A 17,365-nucleotide genomic window follows, 5' to 3' on the forward strand; every position below is an offset into this window, starting at 1 on the left:
ATGCTTATCACATTATTTTAGTTGAGTCTTTTAATTTACCTTTTTACAAAGCAGTATGGGTTAACCTTTGAGGTTATGTACCACAAATTAAATAACTAATTAAAAATTTAACACCAATTTTGTACATAGAAGTGCTTGTATAAGATTTATAAACTAGAGTTTATATTTTGATTATTAACTTGCCAACTTTTAATCTCTTGGCATGTGGGTATCATGAGTGCATAAACTTTTCATTTATCATTTACGGCTGGACAATAGACCATGATTTTTTATTGTTACAGCAACTAGATTATGTTAAAGCAGGTTGTGCACTTGTATTCAATGATACTTAAAATTTATTATCTTGAAAACATTACAAAAGAATGACATTTTTCTTTATTTTAGATGACCAAAATAAAAATAAAGAAAAAATAAGAAATGAATAGACTATGTAACTCTGCTGATAAATGTATGTATATATTTCAATACAGTACAAAGTCCGTAATACGGACGTCCATTATCCGGAATGATCTATAATCCGGACCTTAAACCCACAAACTTACGCATGCGCATAATGCGTTTATGCATGCACGTTTGATGCGCATAAAGCCAGTAGAGCATTTACCCATGCGCGCTTCCGATAGTGAAGAAAGTAACAGAGAACGTTATTGAAAACGAAAAAATTTCGATTGACAAGTTAGTCGACATTCTCAACACAGTAATTACACAACTGAACAAGAAATTATGTCTGTTTATAGAATTAAAGAGAAAGTATTAGCACTAAAAACAAAGCAACTTAAACAACTTACATTGATAAAAATGTTTACTAAAAGAGACAAATAAATATTTTTTATTTTATTTTATTTTATTTTTTGTAAATTTTGATACCCTTTAGATCACAATTGCTCTTTATTTCCTAAATTATGGTTTCATAATTTTAATTGCATAATTTCTGCATGCCATCTTAACAGATTTAAATTGATGGTCTATAATCCAGAAAAACCCCTAATCCGGAATCGCTGAAGTCCCAACAAAACCAGATTATGGACTTTGTACTGTATACATTTTACATAGAAGGTACAAAATAATAATTTAATTAACGATTCAAAAATATTTCAGAATAAAATTTTTCTTTTTCTATGTGATGAATGTGAGCGAATACTGCTTGCATTAAATTCAGACATTTTATAAATGTCCACATTTTTTTGTATTTTAATATTTTTACATATTAAACATTAAATTAAAAAAAAATTTCAACTTCAAGTTTCTCTTAAATGATTTAGTTTCTACATGCCATTTTTCTCTTAAATAACTCAGGTATAGCCAGTCTTCTGTTACACAATAATTTTAGAAGTTCCAAATTTTTGTTTCTATTTTTCCCCCACGTAATATATAATGAATTTTATGAAGAATGAAAAATAAAAATAATTCACACTACTTTAAACAAATGTTTGAAGTATCAAATTTAACATACAAAAAGCATAAATATTCAATGTTAGAAAACTAAAGTTTTCTGAATATAGTTTATTTTTCTAACATGGAATATCTTAAGAACATTTGAAAGAAAATTTAGTAGCTTTTAAACTATTAAGAAAATCCATGCTGTATGATCAACAAAAGACTACATAAAAGAAAAAATATGACTTAAAAATATGTTAATGTATTTATAAATGCTGTGATGAATAGAAATGAAATTTAACTTGATTATTAATATAAAATTTCAAATTCAATAATTGAAATACAAAATTTTAAATTCAGTTTCAAAGTAGATTTTAAACTTCATCTTCATTTGCCAGCATATTTGGTATTCCATTGCTGACAGGGAATTTAACTCCAGTTTCCGGACATACCAATTCTCCTGACATGAGTTCTACCTATATGAATAAGGTACCAACCATTACATGAGAGAAATAACAATTTTGCTACAGTGTTAATAATATAATAATTACATAAAGTTTCTAAATAAAGCCAAATTAATTATTATTTTTTAATATAAAATGAATGAGAAAAGCAACTTGCTTCTAATAAAACATGATGAGCTTTCCTTAAGAATTCTTCATCATTTTCAAAATTTGGTGATACCGATTTTGGTATCTCATTTGCACATCCAAGCTGAAATGACAACAAACGATAGAGATGGTTATTTTCTCATTTACATTTTATTTTTATTGTTGTATTCATGCAAGAATTATAAAGTTCTTGCAAAATACATGATATCAATCAATATAATATAAATAGTTCAAGTAAATGATTTAAAAATCCTAAATTCTCTCTAAGATGGCCCACCAGCAGCCAAGCGGTAAAGTCGTTGAACACTGGTAGCTCGGTCCGAGGTTCGAATTCCACAAATGGGCTGGTTGCATGGGCATTTTAGTGGTTTTCCCCATGTGTAACGTGTATATGAGCCAGTTTCCCTTAGAAAGTCCTCCATGAAGGCATTCCTCCCCTTTGGCAGATAATCCTCGAGGCTTTGCTGTAATCAAGTAAACCAAAGCAAAACCTCTCTAAAATTTAAATTCAAGAAAGTGAAATTATTTCACAATCATTGCTTTTTGTTTATACATTGTTTTCAACAGTGACATACTACTTATCACTCCACCCTTTAAGAGGGATTCAACTAGTTTGCACAGGCTTGGTAGAAATTTTTTTCCCTCAGTTTAGCAAACTGATTGTTAGATTGTAATTTTTTTGCAAAGGCCTGGCAAATTTTTCACTATTAAAGTGAGACAAAAGGCAATTACTTTGCAATAGAGTAATAACTGTGAATAGAAATTTATTGCTGCCACAATTTTATGGATTTACAACTACCTATCCCAATTAACCATTTTTCAACTTACAGGACAAGCTGTTGCTGTTTATCATCAATTCTTTTTAGTTTAGCCATGCTAAGCCAGTTACATCCAACACACCCAATATTCTATGATAATTAAGTATTAGATCACATGCATATAGCAGAGTTGCCTACTCTTCTGATTTACAATATATTTCTCCCAACTTTTTCTTATTCTTAAAATTTCTCACTACTTTTATGGAACTTGGCTTAATACTTTGTTACTAGAACAAAAAAAAAAAAAAAAAGTGATTTTGGGCGTCTGAAAGCAATTGAATTTTCTCTAAATTATATCTAAAACAAAACCTTGGGAATCAGATAACTTCTGCTTTGTGAGTGAGAGCATATATGTATCCAGAAACATCGTTCTCCAGTTCTCCAAAGGGCATCGAGCCCCACTGCGTGTCATCTGGCATATATTAGCCAATGAGGAAAAAGCAAGCTGTTATTTGAATGTTCTTTAGTTATTTCGTTCATTTTGTCCTGAGTTGTGTGAGAACACGTGCCTTCGGGAAATAGTTTAAGAAATTATCATCTTTTGTTATGTCTGCGACAAAGGTGAAATACTTGTGTACATTTCAAAAATCGTACACAGTTGACTTTCCATTATTTCCTTAAAGAAATGTAATAAATTTGCGATGTGTACTGCCTGTTGTTGTGATTTTTTGATTTCGCATGGTGGAAGGGTGGATGTTCTCAAACATGTGCGTTACAAAAAAACACAAGGACAACATGAGTTGTTTTGAAAAAAATGGAAAATTAAACTTTTCTTCGGAAACAAAGGACCAAAAAGTTATTAATGCAGAATGTCTGTTCTCTGCCTTTATACTGGAGCACAACCTGCCACTGAATGCATCGGATAAAGCTGCAGCTTTATTTAGAAAAATGTTTCGCAATAGTGAAATCGCTAAGAAATACTTAAGTGCAAGAACCAAAACAGGTGCAATTGTTAACCTTTTGAGGCTGGGGCTTTGGTAGCAGTAAAAGCAACCAAAGGATGGGGAATCTTGAACCCAATGCTTTCCCCCCTTTAAGAAATCACCTCCTATTTGCAACAAAAATTCTTGTGTGTAGTTTAATGGATTTTCAGAGGGTTGCATCTATGTTGTAAAAGGAAGACTTTTGAAAGAGATAAGTGGTTAAAACCCTAGGGACATCAGATTTGACATTTCACCCCACTTTTCAGCCTGGAAAATGGGGGGAAAATATACGGCCACTAAAGTGGACAACCCCGTCTTTTCAAAGAGAGGACTCTAGAGGCCACTATAATGGCCATCCGGTCTTCAAAAGGTTAAAGAAATGGGTTTGAAAAATAAATCTTCAGTTGTTGATTGCATTAAAACAGCTTTGTTCTGCCTGTCTACAGATAGAAGCAATAATACTGATTCAAAACTGTATCCAATTGTTGTTTATATTTTTAATCCAGTCTTCAGAAATTGAGTGCAATTTATTTTCTGTCCTCACTTTAGAAGGACATTTGACAGGCTTTAATATAGCACAGCTAATTATTAAAACTTTAAAAGAAAATGCAGTCCCTCTGGATAATTGCTTAGCACTTGGTGTCGATAATGCACGAGTATTGGTAGGCTTGAAGACTGGTGTTGCAAGCATCTTAAGAAAGGAAAGTTCAGATTTGCAGATTATGAGGTGCACCTGTTGCTCTTATACTTAGCAGCTGAAAAAGGGCAGCTTCTTTACCAATAAATGTGGATGAACACATTGTTGATATTTATTATTACTATCTTGAAAGGAGTTCTAAAAGGAAGGACAAATTGAAACAGTTCCAACAGCTGCATAACAGCAGTTTACAATTAGAAAACTTGGATGAAAATATAAAATCAGCTAGGATTGACGCCCAGTGAAGTTTAATTGGAAAACTGAAAGGTACTGATGGAATTTTAAAATGTAGTGAACTGTTTAAAATATGTTGGCCATCTTGACAGTTCCCCATAGTAATGCAGAGTGCGATAGGATTTTCAGTATTGTTGCAAAAACGAGGACGTGTGATTAGTGATGACACATCAGAAAAACTTTTATTAGCGAAAGCTGGCCCACGTGGTAATTGCTATGAACAAAATTATGAAGTTTCTTTCTTAAAGAAAGCAAAATCTGCCACTGTTTATAACATTTATACAAAAACTGATTAAAGCTTTTTTTTTTATTGCTGTTGTTTACGTTTTCTTAAATGATGCAAGTAATAAAAATGTTTTTTATGTGTAAGGTATTTTTGTGTTGCTTGCATTTAAGAATTAGTTACTATTTAAAGTTAATTCATTATTAAAAACTATATTTTTTATCATTTAAAAAGGTCTTTTTAACATTGTGAAAAATCTCGATTTTTTAGCGTCATAGGTTGGCAAGTATGATATAGATTTGTGAAAGAAAGCATGTGAACAAAGAACAGAACAGTACATCTAAGCACAGGTACTTTTCTCTGACTGTCCATTGACAAAAAAAATTGACAATTTTTTTTGTCAATGGATAGTCTTATCAGGATACAGTCAGGATATCAGGATAACAGTCTTATCAGGATACTTTGTGATTTCCTCCCATCTCTGAAATTTAAAGCAAACTCTGGAATGTTTCCATAGTATTGTCCAAGCATAAATGTCTTCATTTTTAGATTTAAGAAATGCAGATCATCAACAAATACATTTTAAGGATAATTTTAGACATGATTATTAAATTATTTATTTCTATAGCAGGGAAGTCTCACATCATCTATAATCAACGTAAATTTGGCAATCTTACTTTTACAACAGTTTCATTGTGAGCATTCTGTTAAGTACAGAAATATTTTATTGTATTATATTTATTTATTCTGCAAGTGCACATATGTACTTTTTTATATTCATTATATTTTAGTTATTTCATACATTTTTTGCTAACATATAAGTTGTACTAAAGTGAAAAAATATTATAATTTAAAATAAATACTGTTATATATACTTAAAATAAATATTAATGCAATGCAATTTTTGTTGAATTATCTAAATCCCACCATTGCCCCCCCCCAAAAAAATTGTTTTCCTTCTCAAATTTAGCAACAGATTTTGTTTATAAACATCTTGGTCTAGCATATATTTTTATTTATGTTGATATGATTAAATAACCAGAAAGAAACAAGAAAAATGTGTTTAATGTATTCATTTCCAGAAAATACTTTTTAAAAAATAATTTTCAATGAAAAGAGAAATATTTGAGACCTAAGATGATTAATATTCTTACTATTATTGCTCAATGAAGTGTTCATAATGAAAAAGTAATAAAAAAGTTTTAAAATCATGCGCAATGAAGCTACTATTAAGCATTCTTGAACTATCTACCTTATAATTTTCTTTCTAAATACCTTTAAAATGTTTTATACTTAAACAGAAAGAAATATTTGAAAATTATAATAAGTAATCAATCCAAGGTGGAAAATTCAATGAATTCAGGCAGAAAATGTTTCATATAGAATGCTTTATTAATTTAAAAATATACTTGGAACTGACATAAAAATAAAAAATAACTTCATCCAGAATGCACTGAAAAACTCCAGCTAAGTATAATAAATACAAGCCAACTTAAATATTAATAACTGGCAAAGTTTAATTACTGTTGTTGATTTGAAATACTGGAAACACTTAAAGACAAAAATAACTAGTTTCATTTTTAAAAGCAAGCACAAAAAACTCAGATTTTTAGCATTAATTTTAGTTAAAAGGTGGCAATACTTCAAGATAATCTGATTTATGTATCTTTTCTTCAAACATCAAGCTTATAAACATTTCTGCCCCAAAAAAATTTTTTTAGTGAAAATTCTTTCGTTTTCTATGAAAACAAACATTTTGAATATAACATTACTTTTTTCATTACATGATTAGCAATTAACACTATTAATGGCTTATTTTAGTTCAAAGGTATAAAAATATGGGGGAGGGAAGAAAAACCAGAATTCATATCAAACTTACACCTACAGTGTTAGCAGCAGTATAAACTACATCCCAGTCTAATTTAGGAATCATTTTTGAAATAAAATCAGCATTGAAATCAACTTTTACTTCCTGTACTTCCTTTACCTGAAATATAGATTATAAAATTTATAATTAGAAAGAAAAAAAATATGAAATAACAAATGCTACATATAAAAAAAGAGCACCAGAAAAGCAAAAGCAGTATATTCAACACCAGAAGAAATATATCATCCAATAAACTGAAGTTTAATAATCAAGAAATATGTCATCCAATAAACTGAAGTTTAATAATCAATCAGATTCCTTGCTGAAATATGTTTGATCAAAAAGCTATCAAAAAGATGGTTTTTTTTTGGTTCATCATTTATATTTATTTATCATATTATAAGAATCTGAAAAACAATTATGAAAATACTGAAATAACTAAAGATTCTTCAGTTTGCTTATATCACCAGTTCTCAAAATTATTCTCTAACTAAGCAGTTGTCTAACTCAGCAGCAAAATTTACAAGCCATTTCATATTTTAACAATACTCAGAAAATTAAAAAATAAGCATCAGTAAGACACACAACATTATCACACATAACAGTGATATCTGAAAACCTTCAAATTTATGACTATCATCATTAAAATCAGCTAACGTCCACTATACATATTGGTGATGTATTATTAGTATAAATCCAAACAAAAAAAAAATTTCTTAAGCCCTGGCATACAATGCAGCTTAGTGAAATTACTTCAAATATGAACTCTATAGTAAACATGATACTTGTATATTATCCCGCTGACTGTTGGCAGAAATCTCACTAAAGTTGCACCAATTATTTCTATGGAACTGTTAGGGAACTAAATGATTAATATTTGACACCACTTCGCTTTTGTATTTCATAAAAAGGCACTTGTCGATTAATATTATAATTTAAGGCTTTCCATTTTAGAAGAAGCTCTGTTTTCAACATTAAGATTACAAATTACCCACAGGTAATTATTCTAATCTATTACTGCTTTATCGGCAATATTCAGCTGAACATATTGTGTCCATTAACCTTCTCAGTGTTATGGATGTAATTTTCTGTACAGAAGGGTGGCTTCTTATTCATTACACATGAAAATTTCTGCCAGCTTTTAATGTACCTATTTTGTTCTGGATGTATATCGGAAGAAAAGGAATCAAGGTACAAAGTGAAAGTAATTTTTAATGTACTCAAGGAAATAATATTTATTTATGACATTTTGAGGAACTATGAAATTTTAGGGTTCAACCCGTAATGCTCAGAGGGTTAACAGACACTTTTTTTTTTTTCAGTAGGATCACACAAATTTGAAAATAATCGACCGCTTGTTGTTCTGTAGAAGGCAGGTCCCAAATTTTAATAATCTTTTTTTCAGAATGAAGAGAAAATATACACCAATAACAGTTAACTTCTCTTCTTGCTGATAAAAACAGAAGATGGCTTATCGAGAACTGATCAAAGTTACATATAAAAAAAAGCACAGATGTTGCATCTTGTTATGCCACCCACAGGCAAAATTGGCGCTAAATGGCTCTGTTTGGCAACGGTTTCAAGGCTGATGGGATAGTATGAAATTACCATAATGTTTTAAGAGTACAAAGTTTGAGATCCGGACTCGTTGGAACTTTGGTGTTTCCAAATTGTAGAAATTATAAAATTTAAAATACGAAATAGTGATTTATGAAATAATGGAGATTATAAAAGAATCAAAATTTGCTTTAAAAAAGGCTCAGTATTTATTTGTTCGCTTTATTAAACATTTCTTTCAGTGCAAGTTGTTTAGTTTGTTCCACTTCTTGTGCTAATACTTTTTCCTTAATTCTACAGATACACATAATTTATTGCTCAGTTACAAAGTTCCACTGTTAAAGTCCTGTAATTGCAGCCTGAGAATTCTCACTAAATTGTAAATAGAAATTTTTTCTCTCTGTCACTTTCTTCACTGTTGGTAGCGATATTTTTTGGATTTCAAACCATACTACAGATTTTTTCAATACATTAGTTGACTGATGATTGGGAAATCATCACCACAATGAAAAACTTCTGTTACATCATCTTCATTTATTGCCAATTCTCTACATTTCTTCACAAATTCCATTAAATACAAAATTTTGCTTTTTGTTAGTGATATCTGAAAACCTTCAAATTTATGACTATCATCATTAAAAACAGCTAAAGTCCACTATACATATTGGTGATGTATTATGAGGTTGGCGACTAAAAGTATGCTACTCTGCTATATTTTGTCTTGTTTCTATCATACGCTGATAAGTCTGAATCATGTTAGTTTAGCTACTTATACTTATTTCCTGCACATGCTTAAGACTGATCTGACTCCCAAATAAATAAATTCCCACATATATTTAAGGCTTATCTACGTCTGGTGCGAGACATTATGTGGCCCTGTACAGTGTCTGCGGGTCCGAAATCCTGCTACCAAGTTCCTCTCTGAATTCTAAAAATTTCGCATCCTAATAACTTCCCTAAATTCTAAAGATTTTGCCATCCCTCAATAATAAAGAGACCAAACTGAGCAATGACACTCAAATTTCATTGCTCAGTATTTCCCTAAATTCTAAAAATTTCTCCTTCCCTAAATCCTGTCACTAAATCCTCTAGTATTGGCACTTTAACTGAATAACAAATCAGTTATTTTCAATTCAAACAACTAAATGTAATCTTTTGGCCTATGAGTGGGGATGAAAGCAAAAAATAATAAATACTGATTTGCTAGGTCAGTGACATCAGTGTCAAAGTGAAATTAAGAATCAGGATTCTCAACAAGTTTCATTACAAAAAAAAAAAAAAAAAAAAAAAAAAAAAAATTAATATACAAACATTGAGCATAAAATTTTTTTTAAAAAAAAGGGGAGGTTGCTAGTGACATGGAAATCTGATTTTAGAATACCGGATGTGCAGATTTCAGACTTTGTACTGCATAGCAGACATTTTATGGACTATGACATTGGTCTTGAAATAAAAAATATTAATTAGATACACCAAAGAAAATAAAATTACACTGAAGCTGCTGCTTCTGATTTACATATTTAATATAGTATGTGGTTTTCTATTCACATTAATATCATTACATGAAATCTTCATATTGTTGTGTGTATACGAGTTGGTAATGAATTGAATGTCAAAAAACCGCTGATAGTTTGATAAAATTTTCTTTACTAAAAGAAACACTCTACAGTTCTGCAACTTTTCCACAAAAATATTTGCACAGCTCTTCTCAGTATCACAAAACACAATCAGTAGTTATGTTACTGTGAAAGACTAAAGTCTGGAGAATGCTAACATTCTACAGTTAATGTCAACTTTCACAGAGTTGCTTGATATATGTCCAAATTATTTGCTAAATATCCTTATTTCTCACTTACACCGGGAAATGTCGACATTCTCCATAAACTGATGGTGAACGTTGAATAAGGTAAACTGATGGTGAACGTAATATCTTTGTTAGTTTTTAAATCATAATTTATTATTAAAACATAAAATGATATTTGTGAAAATGGGAAAAAGCTTAAATAACAACACATGTAAATAAACTATTGAATGTAAAACGAACAGTACATTCTGAGAAAGAAAAGAAAACAACACAAATAATAAACTTATTATGTGATCAAAGTTATACAGTCTTTTTATTCCAACAACAACCAGTGATGGTTCAAATGCATACGAATATAACAAACAGTCAGTCTTCCACTGATGTATTAGCAGAATGTCAACATTCTCTAATTTCGGTCTTTCAAAGTAACAGTTCCACTTCAAATTACTAGAAATATTACACGCAACGCAATGCGCATCTAAAAGGCAAAGCTCTCCCAGATATCTAAATACTGTGAATTCAGCTCTGAACTAAGAGTATACGCTGTTTTCAGCTGTGGAAAAAGTTATAGAGGGCACTGCATCACCCATAAATAATTAATAAAATGTTTTAGTGCTGAGAGAATGTGGAGAGAATGATAGGTGTAGTCACGTAGAGGTGGGATAAGAGAGATTTAAACGAAGTAAATTATAACTCCACAATTTTGTAAATATATTTTGATTCACAAAGTAGTATTAGAAGAAAAATAAGTGTGCTCAATCAGTACAACTTGGCATCAAAAACCACCAATGCGATGAGGCAACAAATTAGTTCTTATACGTTGTTTGGGGCATCTAGCTAATAAAGAAAATGTATAGATTCGGTAAGACAACATGAACTAATTTTGTTTTCAATAACCTGAAACAAGGTGAGTGATACAATTTCTATTTGCATGTTATTTATCTTTGGAAATGGGCCCACCAGAGACTGAGCAGTAAAGTCGCTGAACACTGGTAGTTCGGTGTGAGGTTCGAATCCCGCAAACGGGCTGGCTGCATGGGTGTTTTCGTGGTTTTTCCCATGTGTAAGGTGTATAAGAGCCAGTTTTCCTTAGAAGGTCCTCCACGAAAGCATCCTTCCCCTTAGGCAGATAGCCCTTGAGGCTTTGCCTTAATTTAATAACCTTATCTTTGGAAATGAAGATCAGTCTCAAAGTAACAGTTGAACGTAATAGGAAAATTAGATGTTTGGTTCGAATCACCATCACAACATTGATTAAGAAAATTGAAGATGAATTACAAAATGAAAATCCAAATGTAGAACTGTTGCAAGAATCGCTTTCGGTGTTAATAAAGAGAAAAGGAAAATAGCTTCAACAGCGATGCTTAACCTTTTAACCGTCATGCCCAAGATTATCTCGGGCACAGCACTGGTGTTCGAAAATGTCACGCCCGAGTATTTCTCGGGGTAATTTTTTTTTTGAGTGCATCGTACTGTCATACCCGAATATATATCGGGAGATGTTTATTTCGGCTACATTTGGTTTTTCCAATAAAAAAATTTGACAATTTGTGTACCCAAATCATCAAAATAACTTGACAGTTAAAGGGTTAATAAATCAGTTGAAAATTATATGTGTGACTTTCGTTCTAAATCTCACCCCCTCAAAAGGTTAAATGAAACATTCACAAATCTCACCCCCTCAAAAGGTTAAATGAAACATTCACAAATCTCAGTTCCATTTAGAGAGTCTGTGTAACTCAAACATGCAAGAAAATAAAAACCAACAAAAATGTGCAGAACACTAGCGAAGTAAAAGAAATAAATGTTAGCTCCCTGTTCCTTGAAATACTGAGTAAACCAGTTCCTAATGCTTTCCTTTCTTAGCAAACTTTCAGGGCCCAACTCGTCAGAAATTATTTCGCATTTAGTATTAGGTAGTTGTGTGAATCTGCTTTGAAAAGATTCTATGTGCGTCAATCCATTATCCATTTCTAGAAGGCAGAATTTTCAACTGTTGGCAGGAAAGTATTAAGAATTCACACCTTTGGAGCTTTGAAGCTGCCAGTGACAGAGTTTAAAAGAAAAAGACAAAATAAAAAATCTTAAAACCATATGTTCCAATAGTGAGGCCAACTCAGATAGCGAGGGCATTCCGACAGCAAGGCCTACTACAGAGGTCATAAATAAGCTATGTAAGGAAGGATTTCATTTATCTGACAGTGACGATAGTTACCTCACAGAGGTTCAGATTTTAATAGGGAATGATTATTTGAACTGTATTTTATTTAATGGGTAAAATTTATCGTTTGACAGACTGTTAAGTATTGAATGAAAGCATATACGGTTGCTCATTTAGTGGTACAGTGGGAAAGAGAATAATAGAAGCTAAGTTTTTTTTTCTAATTGCAGGTGCCTGCCTATGCTGGCATCAGTCACTCCTAAGGCCAGACGTGGTGGTATCTTTATTAGGCCACCTTTGCCTTCTATGAAGGGACAGACAATTTACATCCATGCCTTCACCAGGATTCAAACCAGGGCCCTTCAGTATGGCAGTCAGGCACCCCTAATCACTACACCATCTGAGCAGCTATATGAAGCTAAAAGTTCATCAGAGGAAAGGTCAACGGGTTTGTTTATGCAAGCTATTGGGTACACGAAGAAAAATTATCACAACAGATTCATCAGCTGTAGTACAGTCAAAAGTTGTTAATCCGGACTCGTTGGGACTTCGGCGATTCCGGATTATCGATTTTTCCGGATTATAGATCATCAGTTTAAATCTGGTAAGATGGCATGCACAAATTACAAAATTAAAAATATGAAACTGTAATTTATGAAATAAAGAAAAATTATGATCTAAAGGGTATCAAAATTTACCAAAAAAAAGCTTAATATTTATTTGTTTACTTTATTAAACATTTCTTTCAACACGCGCTTGCGTAAAGCATACATTACGCATAGTCGAAATTAGAAAATTGCAACCAAAAAACTATTTGATGTGCACTCGTGATATTTATAATGACGAGGAATTTGATTTAAATCATATCAAAGACGGAATACATCGAGATGAAATATTACATTTAGTAAGGAATTATAAGCTGAATAAAATAAAAACATCTGTCCTGAAGATAAGGATAGTGCTGACAGATCAACTTCCAGTTTATTACGCACTGCGATGTTCCACTCCCCCTTCCCCCACAGAGCAGCATGAAATTGATAAACAGATTTCAGAATGGTTAGAGAAACAAAGGATATGCCTTTATCCACTTTTTATCTGATGGACATCGAAACATGATCCTTTGTAGATCCTTTGGCAGCTCCAGAATCAGAAATTCTTTTTGACATAATCGAAAGTTATAAATCTGCATTTTGAATAAGATGGAAGTTTGTCCCCCCCCCCTGCAGAGCAGTGTGAAATTTATAAACAGATTTCGGAATGGTTAGAAAATCAAAGGATATGCCTTTATCTATTTTTTGCAGCAATTCAACTTTTTGTTTAATGGACTTCGAAACATACTTTCGCTTTGTAGATCCTTTACATATTAGTAAATATATATCGGAAATTCTATTTGACATAATCGAAAGTTCAAGCTTACTTTTATAAAATTGCTCTAACAGTCTGCAAAAAATAATAAGCTGGACCCAATTCGAAGATTAAGGAACAATGCAATCTGCAACATTAACTGAATTAGATAATTTTAGCTTAGTTTATACCGTCCGTTATACATTAAACACGCATGCGTCAAGGGTGTAGCTAGAGGGGGGCAAGGGAGGGCATCTGTCCCCAGGCGCAGAATCCAAGGGGTGCCAAACTGATGTTACATTTTAGAATTAAATGTTTTATATCCTTGGCAAGCAGTAGGGAACGCGAAATCTTCAGTTGTCCCTGAGCACTGAAAACCTTAGCTACGATTCTGGCATGCGTATGAGCATTCTGGATGCGCATGAGCACACGCAAATTCGCAGCCATAAAGGTCTTACCCGCACGCGTAAACGCGACGCATGCGCAGAAAGTTTTTAGCTTTGAGGTCTGGATAATGGGTGTCCGAATTAACGACTTTTGACGGAATTATTAATTGCGTGTCTGAAAGGAGTGAATGTGATAAACAAATAATTAAGCATTTTGAAGATGATGTAGATGAAAGGTATAAAGCTCATTTGTTGTAGGAAAAAAAAAAAAAAAAAAAGAAGCGTCTAGAGAATTTGGAAAATAATTTGGACTTAAAAATTATAAAAATTAACAGAGTATTATTTGGATATAACTGCTTATCGTTTTTATTGAGTGCAACAGTCAAATAAATACTCAGAAACAAATGAAAACTGTATTGGGACCTTAAATAGCTCACTGTATGCAGATGATTTGTGTTACAGGACAGAAAGTGTAAAGTCAGCTTTCAATCTTTTATCAAAAGCAGTATTTATTTTGGGAGACAAAAAATTTCAATTTGAGAAAGCTCAACACTGATTCTAAAGAATTTAATGAGTTTTGGCTTCAGAATGAGTTGTGTAAAGAAAGTAGGGTTGAGAGGGATAGTAAGTTAAAAGTATTAAGCCTGGTATGGAACTCAAAAGATGATGTCTTAAGAGTAGATGTTACATCACCGTTGAGTAGTTTAGAATCACTTCAAAATAGTAAAAGATCAGTGTTAGTGTAGCAGTTATGGTTTTAATCCAGTCGGATTTATTTCCCCATTTGTGGTGTGAATTATGCAGGAAATATGGGAGAGTGGTTTGGATTGGGATTGAAAGTTGCCAGCAGAGTTACAGTACAAATGGATAAGTGGTGCACAGTACATGTGGATAAAGTGGTGAAGTTAAGGAATTAAGCTAGTTGAAAATAGAGAGGTACAGTCAAATACCGAAAATCCGTAGACCTGAAATCCGGGTTGCCTCTCAAAATGTAAACATTTAGTTTATAGGTTCCGGAAACCACAAATGGAGTACGAAATATCAAAGAAAAAATACCTATCAAATAATGACATCATAATTATCGAATAATAATCAGTCATTATGGAAATAGCAAATTATTGACATCATGATAAAAGTGTTTTCCCCTGCAATCTGCACTGAGGTAAAAAAGCAGACAATTCACTCAACTGTTCTTTCAAGTTCCCGATTCACGTTGTTGTATTTTCTGAACTTTGTTATTTCACGAGAATGTTTAGTGCTGCCTTTTTTTTTTTTTTTTTTTTTTTGTTTTATCCGGATATTTTGTGGATAAATTAATAATATTTTAAATTTCAGCACTTTTCAATACAATGACAGATAAGAAACACACTCATGATTTTACTGCTTGCAATGTTGAAAAACGTAAACACGTTGCATTGACAGTAATGCAAAAAGTGGAAATTCTGCAAAAGATGAAAGCAGGTGCTACTCCTCACTTTATAGCTCAATCATATGGAATAGCGACACGGACTGTGTATGATATACGGAAAAATAAAGAAAAACTGTTGAAATTTTACAGCAACAGGATTCTAACACGGGAATCCGAAACCGGAAATCTTTGCAAGAGGCAGTGGCGTGCGGTAGGTTTTCATGCAGGGTGTGCAGAGAACAACAATAATAATAAAACTATAAAAATGTACATTAAACACTTCTTTAACTTTTTATTATTCATTTGTACACAAAATCCATACGTCTATCTGTATTACTAACAAAATCATCAATTACATGATCATAAAACTCTCGTTTTGACTGTAATAAGTGTCACATTTCTTTTTCTATTGTTATTAGAGATAAATCGCTTAATCTATCCTGGCTCATTGTAATTGCATGCATAATTTTTTACTCTTTTCAATGCTGAAAATGATCTCTCCACCGAAGCAGTTGAAAATGGAATTGTACAAATTAAATATGCCAATTTATTTACTTCGCTTAGGGCATCTGTCAAATCATTCAGCATTATATGGTGAAAAAGTTTCGATAAATTCATTTTGTGGTATGATTCACTATGATAAAGAGCGCATAATTCATTGGTTAGCTTTACAAAATCGAAATGTTTTGCATAAGCGTTCTTTAACGAATTAAGGCATTCATCCGGAAATTTACTTTGATATTTCTTAAAAAAACTAAAATTCAATAGTTCAAAAAATTTGAGCAAATTTAATTTTTTAAAACAGACATCTAACTGACAATAAATAGTGTCCATTATTTCATAACATAAATTTTTAAAATGTTGGTCTAGGTCTACACTTGAGTTTTGTAAATTAACACGACTTTTTTTTTAATTTGGAGGACCCACTACAGAAATAGTCTCTTTATAAACTTCATCAAATGCAACAGAAGTTCGCATATTTTGAATTGCATCTTTTACTTCCTCTACTTTTAGACTAGAATATGCTATATCTAAGTTAGTTTTTTGTAAAATATCAAATAGAACATCAGTATAACTGAACACTTTGGCAAAAATATTTAGGAGAAAATTACTGTTAAATTCTTCAAAAAACATGTGATAACTCTTTGCAATATTAATTTTATCCTTATCCCAGCCTTCTGGATTCTCAATAATATTTTCAAATAAATCAGATAGGCCTTGCCTTTCGCTTTTTATGGTATTTACCAAACGAGATGAATAGTTCCAACGTGTTGTAGCTAACTTTGGAAATTTTCTTTTAATAATTTCATTTAAAACGTGATTTCTTTTTGTAGACACCGAAAAAATGAGGCTATGCCAGAAATTGTTGCAAAAATTAATTCACAATCTTTTATAAACAATACAGATTGCGACAGAACTAAATTAAAGTACATGTGCGCAACAATGCACAAACATAGCTTCTGGGAAAATGCCTTTTACTTTTTTCTGCGTCCCATTCAACGTTCCTGCCATGACTGCCCTCCCCATCATACGTTTGAGCAATCAGTTTATTCTCACACCCCCAACTCAAAATCGTTTTTTGCACAACCTTTCACAAAGCTTCCGCTGAACGATCAGCACTAACATCTTTAAAAAACAAAAATCTTTCCGCTGGTGTACTACAATTATTAACATATCGTAGCACAACCGATAATTGCGCTTTGTGAGATATGTCAGATGTTTTATCCAGCATAATAGCAACGAATGGCTTTTGTTTTACCTCATTTCTAATTTCTAAAATTACAATATTTTTTATCGATGCAATAATATAATTTTTATCTATTAGAGGTTCCAGAAAATACAGTTGCAGTTCTTAGATGGGCTGCTAAAATATTATCAAATTTACTAATTAAAGTTATTTATTCTATATAATTTCCTCGATTAAGGAAATTTATATTCTCATTGTGTCCACGAAA

The 17,365-nt window shown here is 31.8% G+C and overlaps 1 protein-coding gene across 4 annotated transcripts in view; it reads right to left on the reverse strand.

Annotated features, from left to right (window-relative positions):
• Positions 1-357: 357 nt before the first annotated feature.
• Positions 358-17,365, reverse strand: part of Trmt112 (tRNA methyltransferase subunit 11-2) — a 39,108-nt gene continuing 22,100 nt past the window's right edge. Inside the window, exons 2-4 of one of the 4 annotated variants that reach the window (XM_085822207.1) lie at positions 6,763-6,870; positions 1,995-2,091; positions 358-1,849 (exon numbers count right to left, since the gene is read on the reverse strand). In XM_085822207.1, coding sequence (XP_085678333.1) covers positions 1,752-1,849; positions 1,995-2,091; positions 6,763-6,870 — 303 coding nt within the window. In that variant the 3' untranslated portion in view covers positions 358-1,751. Of the gene's footprint in view, positions 1,854-1,994; positions 2,092-6,762; positions 6,871-17,365 lie in introns of all 4 variants that reach the window. The other 3 variants (XM_085822208.1, XM_035353242.2, XM_035353243.2) reach the window with 3 other exon arrangements.

Source organism: Stegodyphus dumicola, chromosome 8 (genome assembly GCF_044657685.1).
Source record: "Stegodyphus dumicola isolate Sdum_Otavi_A_Nest chromosome 8, ASM4465768v1".
Taxonomy (NCBI): domain Eukaryota; kingdom Metazoa; phylum Arthropoda; class Arachnida; order Araneae; family Eresidae; genus Stegodyphus; species Stegodyphus dumicola.